Below are 25,485 nucleotides of genomic sequence, written 5' to 3' on the forward strand. Positions count from 1 at the left end.
ATTACAGAGTTACTATTAGTGTTACCTGTTTAACGTTTAGTCATCCTTTGAGTCCTGCGACATATTTCCTTAATAATCATCAGCCATCAAGTCTGATAGTCTCAAAAGAAATATCAGCCCTCTAAACTGCCTTCAAGGGCGGTGATATTTAGCACTGAAAATTACAAATAAAGTTTTTGAGGTTGAATAGCAACAACTGGCCAGTGACACTGATGATTTGTTTGTCAAAACAAATTGTTATAAACTACGCAAATGAAGTTCACGAACTCCTTTGAGTGAAAACAATAAAGTGAGTCTACGCAATGCTTACATGTTAGAATGGGATATTTAATGTGCGGGGAAACTCAAAGGTTGAAGAACTAGGCATTTAGACAGTGGTAAGTGGTAATCTTACCTCTTTATACTCCATTACTCTTTCTCAGGAGAGACATGCTAATGCAAACAAGTCAATCAGAGTTGGTGTTTAGCAAGATAAAGCTTAGAGGATAGTTTAAAATCCATTTATTATTCTAAATCCATCTTTTCCATTAACATATTATACATTAGTGTTTACTAACCATGATTCATGTAACAGTTTAGTTTGTTAACTTTTAAATTATTTAACAACCATAAGTTATTAATACATTTTTTTAAAGTACTACACAAATATCTTAAAACAGGCTTGGGTTCATTTTTGTAAGTTTTAAATAGAAAACATTTTAGGCATCTCTTGAAGAAGAAATAAAGCAGGCATTTAAAGCTAGAAAACAAGTAATTCCAAATTTAGGTTTTACAAAAATTTTCAGCTTTATTGACAAATTATGGCAAACATATTTGACAAATTGTGGTTTCCTATTTAGAGAAGCTTACACATGGAACTTTATGTGTGTTTTTTGTTCTTTTTTAACAAATACAGGTTAAAACACTGAACAAATTCAGTTAGCTACATACATACAGTAGCTGCTTCTTTTCGACCCCATTAAAACAGCATTTAAAATTAAATTTACAAACTTAATATTGAACATCTTGATCTAACTAACAGATATTAAAAGACAGATTAAAACATCTTATCTACAACTTTATTATCAGCTAGTTCAAAAATCATATTACAGTCTTTTAGCAACCCTAAACAAAAGTTTTGCTAGTTGGTTGAGACTCAAAGATTTTGAACAGATTCATGCTTTTCTTTTTTTCATTTAAATAATAATTAAAAAAATACACACAACAATGAAAACAACCAAGAGAGTATCATCCTACTGAATGGAATAGACAATGTCTGCCAATGTCTTTTTAAAGTCCGTTTTGCAAAATAATACTAGTGTTAATAATGTCACACCAACAGCATAGGAGGGAAATACAAGAATAATCATGAGCAGTTATCCCTAGAATAGAAAAAAAAAAAAAGGACTATTACTTGTCTTGTTGCTGTTTATGTGGAGACCACAGGCTATGAATTGTCTTTGAGGTGAGATCACAGGTGAGGAAGACCTTCAATATCTACCATAGGGATGTTCCCTGTATCCCCCTCTGGCTGACCTTGGTGGGGGTGCCTTCAGGCTGGAGCGGGTTGTGGTCCATTCTTCTGGTGCTAAGAACAAGAGAAAGAAACATGCACATGGCTTCAGAAACAGTCATTTAAGATGTAATGATGGACCAAGAGGACCAATCATTTTCTCCATGTGGTGAGATAAATCTAAAAAAGAATATATATTGCAATGCAGCCACTTGAAATGAAATTTTCAGGACATTTTGCCAAAAAGAGAAAGTTAAAGTCTTTTGGTAAAAGTATATGCAATTTCTGCTTCCACAAAATAGATTATCAGTGTAATCCACTTTTCACTTGATCCTTTCTTTACAGTTGTCAATAGAAACTACATAGAAAAAAAACAGAGTTATGTTGCCAACCCAAAGGCAGATGCTTCAAATTCATCAGCTGCTCCAAGGGAGAAAGATGGGCATATTCCTCCTGTGTGACTCACAGCCTCTGAAAACCTTCTGAGAGTCAGCTATCGGTCAGTTCTCAATGACTTTGACTTTAATTTAGCACCAGTGAACATGAAAATTTAAAACAAAACCCCCCACATTAACTGCTATATACTATACCTTTCAGTTCCCTAGATCAACTGACTATAATACTCTAGAGAGCAGGACGTAACAGTCTATATTTTTCAGAAGCTCTCCATTCTTATGTGGCTAATCTGTCCTATATGTCATTAAAAATTTTATGTATATAAATATATATACTTTCCACATGTATATAATTTTTCCATATGTAATTTTTCCATAGATATAATTTTCCATATATATAATATTTCCATATATAATTTTTCTACTGTGATAATCTCTGTTTTTCTAAGGTATTCTTTGGAAAAAATTGTATATATAGAAAATTTTTCCAAATATATGTATTTGAAAAAAATTCTATATATATGTAGAAAAATTATATCTTATATGTAACATATATTTTTTTTATAATAAGTACTTTGGAAAAAGTAGAAGTTAGTCAGTAGAAAAGTTACTCATTTACCTGTTTTCAGACCATCAGTAAACACAATATCTATAAATACAGCTAAAAACAAGAAGTAGCCAGACTTTTCAGTACTGTGGAAAGTCACCCAGTCAGTCACTCTTTGCCATTAAGCCAGAACCAGCTCATAATTGAACCTCTAGTGAGGTTTTTAGGTTGTAAATTACATATGAGGAGAATGTCTATCTTTCACCCTTGGATCAGGTCATCAATTCAAATGAGCAATGATTTGTGCAGTCTTTGGGCTAGCAGGGTTACTTTCTATGGACTACTATAAAGTTTCTCTCCCCCGAAGAATGAAGTCTTCCTTCAAAGGATCAGGGACTGAATATTTGATTTATCAAGATATTTCATACATTTCTACAGACTAGCTCATTTGAGTCTTTCAATTATTATTTAGCTATTATAAACTTATGTAGGTGCAAATTTCATTCATGGACTATAGTGGAAGAAAGTGTGGTAACAGGAAAGGTGATTGCTAGAAAGACACAGACTGGCATTGTTAGTTAATCTATAAGTTGGCAATAATGGAAATTTCAACTGGAAAAGATCTGCACACTGAGGTCAATCAACTACTGAAAGGGATATATCCTGGATGGTTCAAGTGAATCTGCATAAAAAATATGCACAAATATGTACAAATATTTAGAAAGATAAAGAAACCAGAATAAGAGAAAGTTGCACTGACTGGAGCATGAATAAGATGATCTACCATATAGAAAACTTTTAAAAAGTTGATTAATTTATGAAAAAATTACACTTAAGTGAATAGTTTGTTTCTAAAGAAAAATTTAACAGAACATCTGTATTATAGATAATTATCTCATAATAAACAAAAATTTTATTAACTTTCATTTTCTGAGGTACATCTTTTGCTTAATTCAGTTTTGAAGGAATACCAAATAGGAGTGAGACACAAAATAAATATGAACAATATTATCCTGGTTCAGAACATGGGTTGATTTAGGTCAAGGGTTGGCAGACTAGTTTGAGGTCAAATCTGAGCACCTATCTTATTTGGACATAGGCATACACATTTGTTTAGATCTTATCTGTCTGTTTTCAGGGTACAGCTGCAGAGTTGAATACCTATCACAAAGACTATATGGCTGGTAAACACTGTATTTACTTTAAAGTCCTATGATGAGAAGATTCACTGGACTTGACACTGGATTATTGGAATTCTGAGGGCACTACAGTTTAGTCATTTGACAACTAATTGAAAGGTCAGTGCTTTGAACTCATCAGTCTTTGAGAAGAAGATAAGCCAATCCGCTTCCATAAAGATTTTTACTCATAGTAGGGTTTTTAGTCTTGGGAACCCTATGAGAAATTCTACTTTATCCTACAGTCTATAAAGGTCAGCACTGATTTCACAGCAATGGGCTTGCCTATTTGGTCTCAATTCTTTTGCCTTTAAAAAGAGCAGACTTAGGCATGTTTGAAGGGATAACATAGATTTTGATCTTTCTGGATGTTATTCCTTGAAAAAAGGAATTTACTCACAAACTGACAAAAATTCTCAACACCAGTTCATCAGGGGAAAACTCCAGGTATGCAGATTACTTAGAGGCGTCTGCATGCTCAGGTAGGTGCATGAGGATGAGTGTCTTTAGGTGATGCAACAAGTCAGCACATGTAGCTGCTAACTGAAAGCTGGCAGTTAAAATCCAACCAGAAGCATCTTAGAAGAAAGGCTTGATGTCTATTACTGAAAGTGAGTCATTAAAAAAATCTAGGGAGCACTGCTCTCCACTAACACAAATGAGTTTGCTATGAGTAGGAATAGAGTGGCTAACAACTCCCTGTGAATGGAATAAAAGAACCCTTCCTTTTAGTCTTTAATTGCTAGAGGGGAAAACTGACTTTGCAAGCTTGAAAGTGCTTTCTCAGCCTTATGTAAAATGAATATTTACATTTTGTCTGACATAATTAAGAATGTGCCAATGTCTTTATTCTTTAATGGAGACAATATTTTAGTCATTTCATAATTTCTTTCTACTTAAACTAATTCATTCTTTGCCCTCAGTTGTTTTAAAGTATATGAAATACAGGACTTTATAATATATGCGGCCAGAGTTGTGAATCTATTATCACTCATGGGACCCTGTAGGACAAAGGAAAGCTGTTCCATAAAACATCAAGACGAAGCTTAGAAGCAGAAGTAGCAGAAATATTGTATTTTCCCAGGTAATTGAAGGTTTTGGGTCTCTTCTTTGATTCTGAATTGCTCTGGATGTGTTGGGTAACTTACGAAAATAACTTAACAACCATAAATAGAAGAACAAATTATCAGCCATATCATTTATTAGAACTTCTAAACCAGTATAGTCTTGAGAATTTGCTACATAAAATGTCTATGCTTAATATAAACTTAATTTACTTAGATTTACATGAATTTTTTTACTTGACTTTTTTTTGAAATTTTATGGAACTAACATTCTTTACTTTCAAATTTTTGGTCAGAATTAGAATAGGCAGTGTCACTTACACTGCTATATTGCTAAACCCCAAAACCAAGCCTACTGCTGTCAAGTATTCCATCAGTGATTCTATACCCGTTAAGTTCTTAACCACAGTACCAACAAAGTATGAAAAAATGTTAATGGCCTAATAAGGTTTGAATGCATTAAATATTAATTAAATTAAGGTTTTGTTGAAGGAATAATATAGGCATTATGAAGCAGAAAGTACTTGATTAATGGAGCCAATGGAATAATTATAGAAAAGTCTCACAAAAAAGATAAAAAATTTTATATTTCATTGCATAAAAATGTATTTTTACAATTCTTCATTTGAATGCAAAAGTCATAACTTTCTTTGTAGGAAACAAAGAAGACTCAAAGTACTTATTGCTGAAGCTTAAAGAATAGAGCTTTCAAATGGATTATAACACAATGAGAAGAAAACAAAAATCCTCCCCACACCTTATGATAGAAGACTGAGTTTGTCATCATCAACTTCATTGTACTTGGTCACACAATCAACACTCATGGTAGCAACAGCCAAGAAATCAACGGACATATATTATTAGATAAATCTAATGCCAACAACTTCTTTAAAACATTTAAGAACAAAGATGTCACTTTAAAGAGTAATGTGTGCCTGACTCAAGCCGTAGTATTTTAGATTGCTATGGATGTGAAAATTAGACCATGAATAATGAAGACTGAAGAACTGGTGCCTTTCAGTTGTAGTGTTGGTGGAGAATATTGTATAACATGAATTGATGGAAAACCAAGTCTTTCTTGAAGGAAATGCAACCTAAATACTCTTTATAAGCCAAGATGATGACACATAGTCTCTCACATCCTTTGACCATGTTATCAAGAGGGATTTTAGACCCTATGGAAGGACATCAACCTCAGAAATGTACAGGGTCAATGAAAAAATGAGGAATACCCTTACTGAGATGGATTGACAAGGTACCTGCAAGAATGGATGTTGTATGGCAGAAGTTGTAATGCTGTCAGAGGATCAGGTGAGGTTTAGAACTGTTGCCACAGGACTGATATGAGTCAGAGGTGATCTGACGGTACCTAACAACAGCTATGTGAATTAATGTACTTTTCCACTTTGCTAAAGGGTAAGTACAGAACTAGAAAGGTAAATAAACTAAAATTTAACAAAACCCTGTTGCCATAGAATTAATTCTGACTCACAGCCACCCTCACTGGTGTCTGAGTCTATAATTGCCCATCTTTTTCACTCTAAGTAAATGATGAACTTAAAATGCTCATCTCTCAGATTGCAGAGAAACAAGTAATTCAATGTGCCGTGTGAAGCCTACTGAGGCACAAGTAAGGTTTAGATTTTTTTTTTAATTCCTCACTGTTATCAGAGAAAATAATGTATTCCACCAAATCAGGTCTTGATTCTATAACTTATTGTTTTAATAGCAATAGTTAATGAAGATTAGAAAAAGTTTTCTAACTGCACTGAATTTCTCTGACACATAATTTTTTAACTATCATAATGTTTCCATATCAACATACATTTCCAATGGCTTTGTGATAATACAAGACAATTTCTCTTAGTGGAGTTCTGTTATTTCAATCTGACCTGGAGGGTATTGACTCTGTTTTTCTGTGTACTATATAGTGTGTCATAAGTTTTATATAGTCATCAACTTCTTCATCATTCACCAATGATATCTAGGCTTCTGAATATCTTTAAGAATCACAGAGAGTAATGAAGGATTCTTGGGAATTCAAGAGCATTGTCATCTGAATTCACAGCAGAACCACAAGCATGAGAAAGACTCAAGCAGATCATTATCAGGCCCCTTCTGATGAAGTTTCTCTAAAAATATTTATTATTAAAAATAATAAATGCCTAGAAATTGTGAGAGAATTTATCTGCCCTCTCAGGATTCTATTATTTAGTGGTAAAGGTAGAATTTTAATTACTTTGGGACTTTTAAGGAAATTTGGAGTACCAGCCAATTGTTTCTGACCCCAAATGTGGTCTCAAGTGTCATTTTAAAACTCATTACAGACAATTTAGAGACAGACAATCTCTCTTTGTCTTGTTGGAAAATGAAAAGAGGTAGCTGAATTCTCTTAATATGGTTCCTTGCCATGTAAGAAACAATAGCTAGACCATGAATGTGTATGAGAAAATAACTATGTATGCCTCAGAGAAGATACTAAATACATGTTTGTCATTGTGAAATTGCTGAGTTGAATTATGGATCTAAAATTAGCAAGCAATTTAAGATGTGAGAAACAAAGTTTTTGTGAGGTGAACTAATAACCACAATTTGTTGGATTCCCAATTCATATTTTAATGTATCATAAAGGGTATGAAATAAGGGAGATAAGTCATTAAATAAATGTTTACTGAGTATCTCTTATTCATCAGGCACTGTGTTAAGTCTTACATATGCCAGTGGCTTTAGTAGACTTAGGGGTACCACAGGAGAAATATAACATGTGGTTTCATAGATGATACCCCAATTAAATTAGTGTTTGAAGGACAAGCTGGGAAACATATCAGAGGAAGGTACTGTCTTTCATAACTCAACTGAACTTAAATTCAACTCCGACATCACCAGGGACACTTGCCATATATATTGTAAGCACAGCTTAAATATGTCAAGTAATTTGTGTATAAATTATGTTACAAAATAAAAATGATTTTTAGAAAGTAATCTCACAAAATGAGTACACCAGGACTCCTATTCAGAAACACATGTTAGCAATTAGGTCATCACGTTGCCAGTATTTGAAAGACATCAGTATGCTTTTATAAATTACTCTACTTCTAATTTTTTATTAACTCAAGACTAATTTTTTAATTCAGTGAGTTTTTTATGGATGTGTGAGTGTGCATGTCTATCATATGCTCATAAGCATCATTGTGGAATATTTTACTGCAATAAACTTACAGCTGTTGAGTTGATTCTGACTCACTGAGAACCCCTCTGGTTTCCCAGGCTGTAAATCCTGTTTGAGGAGGCAACCTAACCTTTCTTCTCATAGCAGCTGGTAGACTTGAATGGTCAACCTTTTGGTTAGCAGCACACTACACTAGGGCCTCTCTATTTTGATAACCAAAATCTATCCAACTGGATCTGAGTGAATTAGGACCCTCTATCCAGTTTCTGCAAGCCTGGAAGCAGGAGCGGCATCCACTTCTGAAATGGCTTCCCTCCGGAAACTCTGTGTACAAATAGTACTCAGGCCTTTCGTTCATAGGGTCGCTATGAGTCGTCTAGGACTCGACGGCACCTAACAACAACAACAACAAAATCCAGTTTCTGAGGCTGTAAATGTTAACAGGAGAAGATTCCCATTGAGCAGCTGGCGGGTTTGAACTGGTAACCTCTTAACACTCAGCATTTAACCTGCTATGTGTAAATTACCCCGGCAATTGTTCTTACTTATTGAATGGTACTCTACTGACATAAAAAATTTTTGGCACCTCATATACTTGGCACTCAGTCAAATAAGTCTTACTAACAGTGTGCCTTTTCCAATATACTCTCTGTATTTTGGGAACACTTACAAGAAGGAGAAATAAGCAACTAGACAAGTTTTTAATGTGACAAAGCTATGGATCCTTGCCATGTAAGAAACATTAGCTAGACCATTAATGTGAATCGAGAAAATAAATAACAAAGTATGCCTTAGAGAAGATACTAAATGCATGCTTGTCATAGTGAAATTCCTGAGTTGAATTATTTCAAATTCAGATAAACTTTATTTCTTCTTGAGATGAAAATGGAAACAGAGCATAGAAACGTGGGGCCAATTTAGAAAAAGCTTGCATTATTTCAGTATACAGAAAGGGAGATTTTAATGTTTATCTTTGCAGAAGGAGGTTTAAAATGCCACCTTCAGAGCATATTAATTTTAGTGATTAGTTCAGAGAGGATCTATGATGCCATTGAGATTATGGAGGGCAGGGCGGTCATGCTCACATTTTGCTGTGCTTGGATGGAGAGATAGATAGATAGATAGATAGATAGATAGATAGATAGATAGATAGATAGATAGATATACACACACTTTATTTCTGAAATGGGAAAAATCTATTTTTTAAAATGCATAACAAAAAGAAGGGCAGCGTTGTCTATTTATTTTCAGAGCACTGTAAATGAATATGCAAAACCACAACTAAAGTAGGAAACCTAAGTTAATCTCCATTATTATAAAGCCCTGGTGTCTTTGGTTTGCCAGTCATATAAGAGCATTACAATATGTGTGATTAAAATTCATTCTGGCTTTGAGCTACTGTGTTTTTCTCCGTTAAGTTTCTGATATCTCTAAGGAATATTATTCTACTTAAAAGCAACTTTCAAGAGTGAGGGAGTTTTTCTTTTGCTTTTCAAGGAGAGGAACAAATGGGGGAGGAGGGGGGAGGTGTTTGTGCGGGGAGAAGGGTGCAACAATGAATGAATGGAATCCCAAAATCTCTGTAGATGTTCATTGAAATGAAAAATAAACAACCTAAATTAAAAAAAAAGAAGAAAAAAAAAGTGTACTTAAAGGTTATTTTATGGCTATTTATTCCCCAAAAGTAAAGGTTCCATGTTATGTTGCTGCTGTAATTCACTATGGTAACATAATTTGTTTTATTGATTTATTGCTCAAAAATATATCTCATTAAAAGGGAAAAAAATTAAGAAACTCAGCAACTGTCAACTTTTATGAGGGCCAACCACAGCTTTAAATATTTTGTATGTTGCTGTTGTTGTTGTTAAGTGTTGTCGAGTTGTAGATGACTCACAGTGACCTTATGAATTAAAAACCTAAACACTTGTATAACTTTCGTCATTTCTCCGAGTTCATAGTTTCCAGGGCATGCTATTTCAGAAGTGTATGCCACTCCTGCTTCCAAGCTTGTTTTAATAAGGAAGCTTCACCAAACACTGTCCACTATGGGTAACCATTATCACATTTGACACATAAGTGTCACAACATTACAGCCACCATGAGTTATCTCTGCTTTCTGTACAGCAAATGGACAGACCAGTGCTTATATCACTTAGAAGAATGTTTGACAATAAACAAACAAACAAACAAACTAGGCTTTAGGGCCAGCAGGCCAAATCACATCATCTCACACTCATTAGCAAGTCAACATTTCACCCTAATCCTCACCAGAACCAGCAAACAAACCTCTGTAGAATCTGGCTGCTTCAGAAGACTGGATTCCAGCAAATAAAGTAGTCCTGAGGAGTGGACAGGGAGCTTGGTGTCATAGTGCATAAAGAATTGTGCTCTCAGCCAGAAGAAATTTAGTTCAAAGGCTGAGCAGTCTCTTCCAGTGATATTTACAGCCTTTGAAAATCTGCTGGTGGGTCAATTATAAGTTGATTCAGACTCAGTGATAATGAGAGAGAGAAATAAAAAGAGACACTAATCTTGCCTTCTTTAAATTCAGAATGCTGAGTTGTTGACACAACCCACATTTTTATCTGTAACTACCTCACCATTTTCTACCATGTTTCCATCTGAAAGAAATTGTTCCTAAGTTCTAATCTCCTTTTATTAGCCTAGAAGACAGATCTTCATTCATTTCACTTCTCTTGGGTTATGCAATAATGAGTGAACCACCAACAATTAATTAGCTACATGAGACTGTAGTTTTTAATTTTATTAACAGGAGTGGGGCCTGCTTCACGTAGCTATGTTAACCTGCACATCATGGGGCTCCCTCATCCAGAATGGAAAGTGGGATACATGTTCTGCTCTGAACACTTAAAAATAATAACGGGATTTGGGTTCCATACATAGTAGAGGCAACTCCTTTGCTGTGAACTTTTTAAAGTCAGCCCTCGACATAAGGGTTTAAAATAAAATTTAAAAAAATATGATTGTAGGACTGACTGACTCAACCATTTCCCTTGCACCATTTATTTGTATGATGGCATTTGCAGAGCTTCTTGTTTAAGATTCAGAGGGTAAAATGGAAAAGTACTGAAAGGGTAACATAGATGACGGGCATCTGTTTTCACAGATGAACATAATGTATTATGTTCAAGAAGAGTTGTTAAATTTCAGTTCACCATCAGGATTTGTTCTCAGGAAAACTCAGTCACTTTCTGGGAAGTGTTTACAGTATCTTCTTCCCCACCCCCCACCCCCAAATTTTAATTAGATATCCTCTGGTGGCAAAAAGTAACACTTGTCTAATCCATTTGGAGAGTAATAAAGGACAAGTCTTTCTTCAAGACCTCTCTTTTTAACTCTAGAATCTTATGATACACATGGCAGGCATATTTATTGACTAAATTAATAATATTTCATTAATTTATGTCTTCATTTTGACTTCTCTCAGATAAATCTCTTCACTTTGAATGGAAATTTCAGGAGTCTTGGAGCCTAACCTGCATTTGAATTCTGGTTATGTTTCTTTTTTATCAAAAGATTGCTTCAGTGTGTTGTTCAAGTTATACACTGATGGCACGTTTTAATTGTCAAAAAGTGTTCCAGACTTCTGACTTGCATCTCCAACTGCCCATGAAATATCTCCTCAGGCATTTAAAAGGGAACCTTTTCTGAAACTACACTCATCTTTTTTCTCCATCATGATGAAGTCTGCAGGGAATTGTGTTATTAACCTAATGACTGAAACTCTCTGACGGTTCAAATCCATGATTGGCTCCACAAGAGAAACGCAGCAAGCCCTTCTGTGATTTGGCTTCAGAAGACCTCTGGAGAGTCAGCTATGAATTGATTCAGACATGATGCTAGTGAGTTCATTTGTTTTTAATTTTTAACTTAACGTTGCTCTTTCAGTGAAATATATGACCAAAACATCTACTTGGAATCATCACATTCCTCTTTCTCCCTTTCCTAATCAATCTAAATAATCACACATTTCACCTCTTCTTCTTTAATATACACTTCTGGTTGTCATCTGCCAGAGTAATGGTCTCCCACTCAAAGGTGCCCTCATGCACAAAGGAACAATGTCTTGCTCTGTCCTTTAACATCCATGTGATCTTCAGATATATATCACAAGTCCTTTCTTCCTAGTCTGGGAATACCATTGTCATCCACTGAAGGATCAAAGCAATATAAATGCATCTACTAGTAGAAAATTGGTGATCTTATGCATGTAAAGCAAGAATTCTACCAGTAAACCACTGATGTCTCATGATCTATATTGAAACTCTCCATTTCCTTCCATTCCAGTGGATTCTATGCCTTTGAAGGTCACCATTGTACTCTACCTGAGGAATTTTGGTGACCGAGTAAAGAGCTGCGTTGCCAACTCAAAGGTATGTAATCTGAGTCCATCAGCTGCTCCATGGGAGAAAGAAGGCCAGTCTCTTCTCATACTATTTCTTGTCTCTGAAAGTCTGCTGAGGGTCAGCTAATGAGTTTATTCCAACATGATGGTATGTAACAACATAGCAGCAACAACATTCTACCTAGAATATTACATTGATCTTCTTGTCTCCATGTTCTCTCTCCATGTGTTTGTGTGTGTGTGTGTGTGTGTGTGTGTGTGTGTGTGTGTGTGTAAGTAGATGCATACTCTTATTTTTACTCTACTTTCTAATTGGTCAGAAGGAGCATGGTGGTATGAGCGCAGGAATCATGGCAAGCTTTTGGAGTCGAGTGCTTTTCCAGGCATGTGTTTGACATGCATGTTTGCTCTGTCCCCGGGAGCGAGGCAAGCCAGGCTTGGCCTAGGGTTTTGAGGCAGGAGAAGCCCTTAGGCCCAAAGGGCCCTCGGGCCTGCAGCCCTCGGCCGGGTTCAATTGTTTTCCTGTCAAACATTCTTCTAGGTGGTATAGCACTGGTCTGTGCATTGCTGTACAGAAGTAACTCATTGTTGCTGTGATGCTGGACTGTGACAGTGATGTGCCAATCGTGGTAATGGGTACCCATAGTGGACAGTGTTGGCTGGAGCTTCCCGACTAAAACAAGCCTGGAAGCAGGAGCGGCATCCACTTCCGAAATGGCTTGTCTCTGGAAACTCTATGTACGGACAGTGCTCAAGCCGTTCGTTCATAGGGTCACTATGAGCCGTCTACGACTCGACAGCACCAAACAACAACAACAAACACTTTCTAATCAGGGAGAAGGCTGATCAGTCTCTTCCCATGCAATTAACTGCCTCTGAAAACCCTCCAGAAGGACAGCTATGGGTTGGTTCCGACTCTACTGTACACAAGAATAACAAGAACAATAAGGGCAGCAAATTTCTAGTCAGTGGGTTTCTAGTAGAATTAATTACACATGTTCATTAACTCTGGTTCAATACACTCAGGATCAAATCTAAATTCCAAATGAAGTAGTATACTCAGGATCAAATCTGAATTCTTTAGCAAGGGATTCCATATAAAGACCAATATAATCTGATCTCTAATTTCATCTTAGACAATTGGATATTGATGGCTTTGTTGACCACCAAAAGTATAAGTATCCTATGTTACTTATGGAAACTATAATAATGATATACAAGAAGTGCTGTTGGTAAAATTATGTTTGTATAATTTTTTTTCTCAAAAGGAAGGTCATCTTATTGCTACATAAATTGTACTGAGAGGATTAAAAGAGATAACCAGAAGAATAAATTATTTTAAAGATTTTAAAGTGCAGGAGATCCCTTTATGTGTGGTTATTCTTGTTACACACCATTGAGTTGGATATACCAGCAAATTTTCAGAGGCAGTAAATCACACAAGAGGATACTGTCCATCTTCCTCCCACAGGACAGCTAATGGATTTGAACCATGAGCCCTTGGGTAGTCAGCACAACTTCTTATCACTAAGCCACCAGAGTTCCCATTACTTTACCTTGTCGTGGTGGTGGTATTGTGTATCTTAGAGTCAGAACGGACCCATAGCTGACCCTCTGGTGGGTTTTCAGAGGCAGCAACCACAAGGGAGGAGATTGTCCACCCTTCTCACATGGAGTAGCAGGTAGTCTTGAACCATGGGCCTTCAGGATTGCAGTGCAGCATCTTGCCACTTGGCCACTAGAGCTCTTACATAGCAAACATATTTTAGTAACCGAGTGATCTCTTTCCTTACTAAAGCACTGAGCAAATGCTTTTAATTCCCATAACAATTAGTAACATGTTACACATTAGGTTTCCAGTCACTTGGGACTGCTGCTGCCCAGAGACAGAGATAAGCCTTCACCTAAGCTTGCTGGCAAACTGAGTAAAAACGTAACAGACAGGTCGAAGGGGATTTTGTGACACTGACATAACTGAAGGTCCAAAGGCCTGTGACCACACTTGAGAAACTGTGTGGACTGAGGGATTCTGTCCTGCTACCAACCTGGATGATAGCCTAACTTCTCTAATGAACTCCATGATCATAAATATGCGAAGTCTGAGTAGCTATTGATTGCAATGGATTGGATTTCAGATCCAGTAAGGAAATATGACTGGTACCGAAATAAAAAAAGAGGTGCAGAAACATGGGGAGAGGGGAGCATACCTGACCACAGGAGAATTGGTTTTGTATTGTGGGTGCAGTTGGTGCGGGCAGTTCCCCCTTATGGATTTAGGAGAGATCAGACCCAAGTATTCCCAAACTACCTGTGCACTTTATATAGTCTTTTCATTTTTTAGTTAAAATAATATTTTTTTAAAAAAGGAGACCAAGAGGACAGTTGGAGGACAGATTTCTTCAGTGTTAGGTGTAGGGAAAAGTACTGGTGGTATTAGGCACAATGTGCAAGCTTGGTGCAACTCCTTGTTACTGTTTGTTGTTAAGTGCTGTGGAGCTGACAAAGACTCACAGCAAAACCATGAACAGTATTTTTATAATTGTCAAGTATATCTGGAATCAATCAGAAATCTGAAGAATTATGTCATAAGCTCAGCTTTGGGTGATGCACATAAATTCTGGATGAGAAATGATGAAGAAATATAAGAAGGTTATGTAGAAATATTTTGTAATTCTCTCTCAAAAGTGTTATTTAGGAACGTTCCATCAGATTAATTTAGTGAAGAAAGTAGATATAGAGATTTATTAGTATGATAAACAGACTAAATTGTAGTGACCTGCTTCTTTCTCTTCTACATCCTCATGCACAAACTTTAGAACAGAAGTGAGTTCAACTTGTATTCAGAACCCTAATTTTTTGGAGTTAAAAGGGGATCAAAAAGGCCTCAGACTGAGGAAAATATTAACAATCCTGTTTGAGCTGCTCGAGCTCCCTGTGCTTTGCCCCAGATGTCTCTGGCTGCTTCCCCAGGTTTTTTTAATGGCTTTTGTCTCATTCTTTTTCTATCTACTCACTTTGTTCTTCCTGGTTTTACAGCAACTTTAATTTTATCCTTTTCCTCATGACTTGGTCAATGCTTACAAAAGCCTCCTCAGACATTCATCTATTCCATAGCCCTGCGATCCTCTGAACATGAGGGGCCTCTGGGGCCTTTCCGGGACAGAGGAAAATCTCTAACTAGTCTAGTTTTTGTTTTACAATTTATTTTTCCTGGTTTATTTTGTTATAAACTGACCCAAGGGTTTGACAAGGTACCAGTAAGGCTAAATAATTTGTTCATTACAAAAAAACTATAATGAACAATTTGATTATATTTTCAATTGCACAGTTTTCTTCCATTTCTACTGTATTACTGGATACACTTTTACAGATATAGAGACATACATACATAATTACTCATTTGCAAGTTCAAATTCAGGCTGAAGAAAATTGAAACAATACCACAAAAATAAAAATATGATCTTGAGTCTATGCCACCTGAATTTAAAAAATGTCTCAAGAATAGGTTTGAGACATTGACCAATAATGATTGAAGGCCAGATGAATTATGAGATGACATCAAATATGTCATCTATGATGAGAGCAAAAGGTCATTACAAAGAGAAGAGCACTGTTACAGAATGAGGCTGACATTGGGGTGGGGGTAAGACTGAGAAAAACTGGATAAATTATGTTTACTACATTGAAAAAAACAAAGAATAGTTGCCTAATATATATATTAAAACATTGCTGTAATTTAAATTGCATGAGTAATTAATGTTCTGTTCCACAATCAGCCTCAATGCTTGTTTAGACAACTGATAATGAGTTCTGTATTGTCTCTTTCTATAGATAAAACCAATTTGATACTTGTATATTCATTTAGGTAAGATCCATGTATATAATTGTCATTTATGTTATTCTGGTTTTCTATAAAAAGGTATGAGCAATGAATAAATTATTGATTGAAAAGAAAAACACCAAAAAAACCCAAAGAGAGGAGCAATAGCTCCAGATTCATAGAAGTTTGGGATTCTGTTAGAGTAAGAACTTAGAGGCTTGGGAAGTAGAGTTAAAACAGTTACTTTTGCTACTACTAAAGAACAAGCATATATGTGTTGGAGAAAACGCAGCCAGGTTTTTGTTTTGTTTTGCTTTGTTTTAGGAGAGAGACTATTCCTTGGAAAAAGCAACATCATGATTGAAAAGGTATATGATTAACGAAAGTGAGGCAGATCCCAATGGGAGAGATTGACGTAGAGCCTATAGCAATGAAATCAAGTATATGAGAGATGAAAAAGGACAGCCCAGGATTAGACAGGTCCAATAGGCTGTTCAGAGGGTCACTGTGAATTGTACTTCACTCAGTGGTACATAACAACAACCAGAAGGTAGAAAGAAAAGTTGAGAAGCTATTTCTGGCATGAGACAATGCACAGAGACTTGAGGCCACATGCATATGAGTGAGCTAAATTAAACGTGAAATTGAAATTAGGAATATCATTAAAGGTTTATGTCTTAAGGGTTTTATTGTTTTAACTATATGAATATTGTTTGTTTCTCCCATATAGTAATGTTAAGATTTATTATAAACATGATTAATGATTTTGTTGATTTAAGCAATTAGGCTATTGATGTTTTTTTCTTTGTTTCTTCTATGTAGTAATGTTAAGGTGTATGATATAAATCAATACTAGATATTGTAAATTTTGAAAGCATGTAATTCCCACCTTTGTTCAGTAATTTATTGAAAGTGCTAAAAGAGAAAGTTTGTCTGACAAAATGATTGTTGAAAGTAGTAGAATTTGTTAGAGGGCATGGGGAAGAGTAAGTCCTACTCAGTACTTTGAGAAGATTTGCATTTGAATAGATTTGCAGACCTTCCTTGGATTTTTGGTTGAAGAGATTTACATTTGGAAGAAAGGCAAGTATGCAAGGTCAGAAAAAGAATAAGAAAACCTTGACTTTTACATATTTGAGCAAGTCCTTTGGCTTCCAGTGCACTGAGACAAAGAAAAGGTAGGGCTCCTCAGAGTCCATTTCCAGGACTTGAAGCTAAAGACAGTAGGAGAATAGCTTCACTGGTGGTGGCCTCCTGGATCCACTTGGTCAGTGGAGGTAGGAGACATGCAGGTTGAGCCTGGACATGTTCTTTGGCACTGTCTCCTTAGCAGGCACAGATATATGGATAAGCACAGAAAGGTTGCAAGTTTGAGGAGCAGGGAGTCATGAGGACCCTTGGCATGTTGACTTGGCCTGATGTGGAGACTACAATTGAATGAAGGAACCAGCCAGTCTTTGCAGCTGATTCTAATTTAGACCTAGTCATGGATTGCTAAGGATGAACTGAGCAGAACCCAAGATGATATTCTATGCTTTGAGCTAGTGTTAATTGTTGCTTTTGACTGGACTTTGTTTATGGTTGCAGATGCTCAAGAGTCCAGTGGAAACAGAAGATTATTCAGAGAAAGGAATATGCTTGTTTCCTAAAAGTACATGTATGGTGTTGGGGTTATTGTTTCATGTGTCATCGAGTTGCCTGAAACTCACAGCAGCCCTACATACAATAGCTCTGACTCCTATCCAATCTTGAGCCAGTTTCTCTGACTCTGACACAGCTAATCTGACTGACCCAGTTATCATGTTAATCCATCTCATCTGGGGTCTTCTTCTCCTGAGCTGTCCTTTCACTCTTCCAAACGTGATGTCTTTCTTCAAAGACTTGTCCCTTCTGGCCATGTGCCTGAAGTATGTCAGATGGACCTTCAAAATCTTTGCCTCCACTACTAAGAATATACCCTAAAGAAACCACAGCTTCCACTCAAACAGGTATATGCATACCCATGTTTACTGCTGCGTTATTCACAATTGCAAAGAGATGGAAACAAACGAAATGCCCATCAATAAATGAATGGGTAGAAAAACTATGTTACATTCACACAGTGAAATATTATGCAGCACTGAAAAACAGATACTCATAAAATGTTATACAAACTGGGTGACCCTAGAGGATATTATGCTGAGTGAAATATCTCAGTCACAAAAGGACAAATATCATTATAGAAGGACAAATGCCACTCTTATAAAACAGGACTGACATGGGGGTTGGAGGGAAACTAAGAAAAGAGGGGATAAATAATGAACACTATTGGAACAGATGAAGGAAATAACTGTTTAAAAAGAATATATGATTAAGCATTATTTGTATGACAACAATCCAGAATAAGCAGGGCATAGCAAAATGGACTGGAGGAGGGGTAAACAGGAAGGAGGAAATTATGCAACAATGAAATAATATTGTTTAAGTAAACTCGGGGGTAGGGAGGAAAATATGCAACAATGAATTAATATAAAAATCCAACCTTTCTATAAACTTTCATTAAAATCACATTTCTTAGAAAAAGAAAAGAAACCTTTGCCTCCAAGGAGGAACTTGTTTTCACCCTGTCCAAGATAGACCTATTTGTTCTCCTACTGGTCAGTACTCTCTTAGCACCACAATTCAAAGGCATTAATTCTTCTGCCATTCCTCGTCATTGTCCAGCTCTCTGATATATAGTAACTAATAGCAAAGACCATGGCTTGGATCAGGCACAACTTAGTCTTTAGACTGGCATCATTGCTCTTCACTATTCCAGGGAGGTCCTTGATAGCAGATTTTACCATCGTAATTCCTCTTTTTTAAATTTCCTGAATGTTGGTACCAAGAGTGTTGATTGTGGAGCCGAGCAAGCTGAAATTGTTAACAACCTCAATCTCTTCTCCATCCATCATGATGGTGCCAATTGGTCCAGTGGCACCATCAAGTGTTTTCTTAGTAGGAAAGGGAAAATTAAAAATTGAATTTCTAAGATGTGGATATTAAGACACAAAGCATGACATTGCTGATTTACATGCTTTCATGAATGTAGTTCTTTTTATGATAGTAAGAAGAAAGTTAATCCTCTAGATATAATGTTTGATGGCCAAGGGGTGGTCTGTGATGTTAAAGGCTTGTTGTTCAAAACAGTTTTCCTAGTTATTTACTTTTGCCATGCCATGTTGCAAGGAGGGACACGTCCTTGGAGAGGGACATCACGCTTGGGAGGGTGGAGGGACAGTGCAAGAGGGGAAGACCCTCTATGAGATGGACTGATTCAGTGACTGGGGTAATCGGGATGGGTGTGTCAGAGGCAATGCAATTGGCACAGGATAGAGCACGGTTTGGGGCTGTTTTTACATAGGGTTGCTATGAGTCACAAACAACTCGACGGCACACAATAACAACAACAACAACATGCCGTGTGCATGGGTGTGTTAGCCTATCTACAAGGGGATTAGTTAATCTTGACTCTAGATTGAGGGGTTTAGAAGCAGCAGAAATCTCATTACCATCACTACCATCAAAGAAGAAGCAGAGTGTACACGTATTTGTGCACTGGGGTCACAGATTCCTGTGTTGCTTACACTGGGGTCTGCAAGAGCAGCAGCAGCCACAGAAGAGAGCTAGAAACCTAACATAAGACAGACCTGATCTCCACTGGAGGAGCTACACTACAGAACCAGAGCTAAGAGACTTTGTCCAAGCTTGCTGGGGGACTTGGACTTGGTGTGTGAGAGCCACAGTCAGTAGGAATAAGAGCTTTGTAACACTGGCCTAAGGCCATGATTGCTGAAGGGTAAAGATCCTGTAAGCACACTTCTGAAATTGTTCTGAGAAATTAAATCCTGTTTCTAACTTAAATTTTATCCTGTTAACTTTCTTAATGAACCCTGCAAAGAATGAGCATGGTTCTGTGTATTCTGTGAGCTACTGCAACAAATTTCAGACACAGTAGAACAGCAAGATTGTTGTTGGAATTGGTAGAAAGAGGTGCAAGGGCATAAGGTACAGGCATGACCTTATTGGAAATGATTTTGTGCTGTGGATAATTATGACGGGGCATTTCCCCCATGTGGAAGTGGTAGAGGCCAGATATGACTGTACCCACACAGTACTTGTTCCTTTGACAGCGTATGACACAACTTTTTTACCAAAAGTGAAGAGAATTTAAAATGTTTGCGGCAGAAGATCAGAGACTACAGCCTTCAATATGGATTGTACATCAACATCAAGAAGTCAAAAATATTCACTGCTGTGCCAACAGGAAGCACCATGATGGGGAGAGAAGGAAGATTTTTAAGTGATTAATTGTTTTCTCCCTCTTGGATCCACTATCCCTTGATACGAGGAGCCCAAAATTCGAAAGACATGTTCCATTTGGAAAGTCTTCTATAAAGAACCTCTACAAAATACTAAGCAGCAATGATGTCAGCTTAAAAACTAAAGTCTGCCTGATTCAGATCATGATCTTTTAAATAATTTACTATGTATCTGAGAGCTGGACAATGAATAAAGGTGACAGAAGAAGAATTAATGCCTTTGAATTGTGGTGTAGGAGAAGAGTACTGAATATCTCATGGACTGAAAAAGAATGAACAGATAGGTATATCTTGGTCAAAGTGTAGCCAGAATGATTCTTGGAGGTAAGGATGATGAAAGCCCATCTCACATACTTGGGACAGCATGTTGTTGTTATGTGCTCTTGAGTCAGAATCAACTCATAGCTGACGTTTCATCTAGTTTTCAAAGGTAGTAAATTACACAGGCATTGATTGTCCTTATTCCTCCCATGGAGCAGCTAGTGGATCCAAACCATGTGACTTTGTGTTGGTAGAGCAGCTCCTTACTATGAGGCCATGAGAGGAAGGACAGCAAAGGAAAGGATGACCCTCAGCTAGATAGACTGACCAAGCAATTACAGCAATGGATTCAAATATAGGACAGGGATGAGATCTATCATTCACAGGGTCTCTATGACTAGTACTCAACTAGTCTGCACCTAACAACAACATATAAAATTTAGTAAATGGACGATTGACAGCATTGTGATGGATGGTGAAGAGATTGAGATTGTAAACAGCTTTGTTTTTCTTGGTTCCACAATCAACACACTTGGCACCAGCAGCCAGGAAATTAAAAGACAAATTGTGTTGGGAAAGTCTGCTGCCAGAAACTTCTCCAAATTACTAAAGAGCAATGGTGTCAGTCTTGAGACTAAGGTGTGCCTGACACAGACTATGGTCTTTGCAATCACTTGCTATGTGTCAGAGAGCCAGACAATAACGAGGGATGATAGAAGGAGAATTGATTCCTTTGAGCTGTGGTGCTGGAGAAGAGTATTGAACATATCATGGACTGCCAAGAAAACAAACAGATTCATCCTGGAGAGGGTTAAACCAGGCTGCTCCTTGGAGGCAAGGATTCTTCATCTGACATACTTTGGACATGTTGTAAGGAGGGACTGGTCCTTGGAGAAGGACAACATGCTTGGGAGCGTGGAGGGCCAGTGCAAGAGGGGAAGACCCTCTACGAGCTGGATTGATTCAGTGAGTGGGATAATCGGGATGGGTGTATCAGAGGCAGTGTGATTGGCACAGGATAGAGCAGAATTTGGGGCTGTTGTCGCTATGAGTCACTATGAGTTGGAAGTGACTCAACAGCACATAACAATAACACAACAACTACACTGTTAAAATTCATGAAGGAATGAGGTATGAGTTAAATTATGATATTAACTCAATTATGATGTATAAGGTCAAAGAAATATAGCACATTTATTTCAGAATTGTATAGTGTTTCAAGCTCTGTGTTTTTCAAGCTTTGTCTTTTGCAATAAGGACAATAATCTTCCCAAAGTAAGGAAATTTTTTATAAATCTCCAATGGTGGCATGTTTCCTAGCTGCGTATTTCTTATCTAACACGTTAAAAAAATGAAGATTATAGATTGAATTATGGTTGTAAATCCTGTGTTTGTGGTAAGGGGACCTGGGAGCAAAGTTCACTGAGAGTTGTGCTGCTAACCCAAAGATGTGATCTCTGGTGCTTCCAGTCCACCACCTGCTCTTTAGATGAAAGATGGGCATTCTCTTCTCATGCAAATTTAGGTTGGGAAATTCACTATTAAGTGAGTGAAAGTCATTCGAAATTGATGCCAATGAACTGAGGTTTTGAGTTAATATTGTGGTTATAATTCTATTTTGGAATGAATGACCTTTGTTGTCAATAAAGCAAGATTGATATAGGGTTCATTTCGGGTTAATCCCTTTTGAGATGCAGATTAAAATAAGCAATTTTTGGAAGGAGAGATGCACAAAGAGAGAAGCTAAGTCATAGGAAGATCTTTCAGGAACAAAAACTCAAGGAGACAAGGATCTTCCCCCAGAAGAACAAAAAGACATCCTCTAGAGCCAGCACTCTGAATTAAGACTTCTAGATTGAAAGATGTCTAACAAGAACAAGCCAAAAAAAGTGAGGGAAGAAATTACTCTTTGATAAAGCCATCCACTTGTGGTTCTTCAGGTATTTCCTCTTATTGGAGACAATAAGTTCAGATTCAGAACTGACCCTTTCAGTGGGTTTCCAAGGCTAAAAACTGCACAAGAGTAGACTGTTCATCTTTCTCCCATAGAGAAGTTGATAGATTCGAACCATTAGAGAAATATGGCCTTTGGGTTACCAGCAGCACAACTCCTTATGGACTACATATCAGAGTTCTGTATTTCCATTATAGCCGACTAGATAACTAAGAGAATGCAGAGAAAGTTTTTATCCCAGCTGTACATTTGATATTCTGCATTTTATTTTTTGGAAAAGAGTTCTTTTCCTCCCCCTACATTCTAAATATAAATCTTTGTTATACTGAAAATACTTTTTCAAACTGTACAGGATCTGAACCAAATCACCCCAAGATTCTGACAGTAAATGACTCAACTTTTTCTTCCTCCTCAGTTAAATGATAGTGCCATTAACTCAGCAGAGTACAAAACTGTAAAAGGACATTCTTAGAGCTTGTTTTATTGTCTCAACAGGAGTTGTTAGAACCATGTGGACTATAATTTTGTTTGATGAACTGTTTATCTGTTGGGTAAATTTTAGGGAGAATCATGTTTGAGATTTAACTGTTCAACACAAAATGGTTTGTAAAGGGAGTAAATTGTGTTTTCTATTACTTTCAGTTTCATTTTTCTTTTAAACTGGATTTAAAATGTTAGTTTCTATGACTGTGACACAATATTGACTTAGAAAATATTCAGTGTTATTAAAAAGTGGCCTAAATATAAATTGTGTGTTATAGTCAATATGCAAATGTATGACACAGTCTTAACAATTTATCTTTGTTAGGAGCTATAAGAAGCAGATACTGAGGGTGGAAGTGGTTTTACAAATAATTCAGTTATAATAAAGTATCAAAGTATTACATATGAAAATTATAGGCTTCTTTTTTTCCTTGCTTCCATGTAACCTATTCTCAATTTAGTTTTAAGTAGACTTGCCTAGGAAATTTTTAATAACCTTGATGCCCAGTTTTCTCCTCCAACGAAACTGTACTTTGGTGGTTACTATGCATCAATGCTATACAAAGCTCACCAAATGATTCCAAAACATGTAATCAAAGCTAAGAATCTTTATTGACATTGTTGTTAGGAGCCACGGACTCATAGGCAACTCATAGCAACCCTATGAATGAAGACTTGAACGCTTGCATAATTTTCATCATTTCTCCAAGTTGACAGAGTTTCTGGAGGAAAGCTATTTCGGAAGTGGATGCCACTCCTGCTTCCAAGTTTAATTGGGGAGCTCCACCAAACATTGTCTACCATAAGTAACCATTATCACATTTGAACATCAGTTCAGCATCACAGCAACCAAGAGTTATCTCTGTACAGCAAATGGACAGACCAGTGCTATATCACTTAGAAGAATGACCAAAAACAATTAAAAGCAGGCCCCAAGGCTGCAGGCTGAGGGCTCAAATTAACTTTTAAATAGGAGACTGAATACAATCAACTCACATCCAACAGAAAGTCAACATTCTACCCTAATCCTCACCAGAACCTGAAAACAAGCTTCTGTTAGATTCCAGCTGCTCCAGACAACTTCCAATTTGGACTCCAGCCCCATCCTACTGACCAAATGTGTTTTTTTTAAAAAAAGGAAGTCAAATACAATCAACTCACACCCAATGCGAGTCAGCATTCCACCCTAATACAGAAGACATATAAAAGCTTGTTCTCGTTTGTTTAAAACTCTTGAATAAAAGTGTATACTTCACACAAAAACTGAAATAATAAATGGATCTAGCCTAAAATTAGCAATGCAAACAGTAAAATAACAGTACACTACTCTTTTTGCCTGGATAACATAATCTTAATTTAGTATCAAGACATGTAAGATTAGATACCTCTCTAACTGCAACCTCTAATGGTGGGGGCACACAAAAAGAAGCTAATTTTAAAATTGACTTTGAAAACCAAATTTAAAATATTTTAGATATAGAAATTCACCAGGCATTCACACTTAAATAACAAAAGTTAGATATTTATATTAAAAATTACATAAACTTTTGTAATATATTTCTCAGCAGTCTCTTATAGTACAATTTCAATGTTAAATCTCAAGAAATACAATTCATGTACACATATTTTTTATAAATTGATTGACACATTTTGGCCACATAAACAAAGCTCTATCATTTTCATTTGTGAAATGAATATCCCTTAATTTATATTGGTATTTACTATTAAAAAGGGACCGTCTTTAAGCTTCAGATCACGTGACTGGCATGATTTCTAGCTGGCTACATTTCCCTTTGCTGTTTTCACAGATTAATCAATGTAGAGCTTATTTTCACACTGGGATAATAATCATTCTAGCTTCTCAACACCAAATGAATATGCTTGTGTTCTGCAATTGACTTGAAGTGAGGCACTTAAATACCCTAGAAAAAGGCACAAAAATTATTTTTGCTTTCATTCATTTAAAGAAAATATATTAATATTATCTGCCTTGCTTCCACACAGCTGTCATCTAAAATGTCACTAAAGAATGGAGGCATAATTAGCTCTTCAGTTCATACATTAAATACATTTTAATAAACAGCTCCCTTCTCTGTGGAGAGAATATTGCTGTCCATTCTTAGCTGTCAGTCTCCGAGAGAATTTAGAGGGTATTTGTTATGTGAAGCATTGCTTAGCCAAATTAATCTACACACTGTATTTAAATGTACTCTTATTGAATCATGAGCTATTCAGTGTTATCCAAACCAATTACAGTGACTCTCATTAATGAGAGAATATCTAGAAAAACAAAAGAATTGGCCTAGAATTCCTATAATTCAAACATATATGTTCCAAAACCGAATTCAAGCTATTGATCACCAGACATTTAAATTTTACATTAAGTTAGTACGGAACTTAGTTTAAAATTTGATAT

At 36.5% G+C, this 25,485-nt stretch overlaps 1 protein-coding gene across 1 annotated transcript in view; it reads right to left on the reverse strand.

The window, feature by feature from the left end:
* Positions 1-485: 485 nt before the first annotated feature.
* KHDRBS2 (KH domain containing, RNA binding, signal transduction associated 2) overlaps positions 486-25,485 on the reverse strand; it is a 1,025,883-nt gene continuing 1,000,883 nt past the window's right edge. The window contains exon 9 of the mRNA XM_006893149.1: positions 486-1,567. Within this exon, the coding sequence (XP_006893211.1) occupies positions 1,470-1,567 (98 nt within the window). The 3' untranslated portion in view covers positions 486-1,469. The remainder of the gene's footprint in view (positions 1,568-25,485) is intronic.

The sequence above is a fragment of the Elephantulus edwardii genome, unplaced genomic scaffold (assembly GCF_000299155.1).
Source record: "Elephantulus edwardii isolate Elephantulus edwardi_28Jun2011 unplaced genomic scaffold, EleEdw1.0 scaffold00124, whole genome shotgun sequence".
In the NCBI taxonomy this organism is placed as follows: Eukaryota; Metazoa; Chordata; class Mammalia; order Macroscelidea; family Macroscelididae; genus Elephantulus; species Elephantulus edwardii.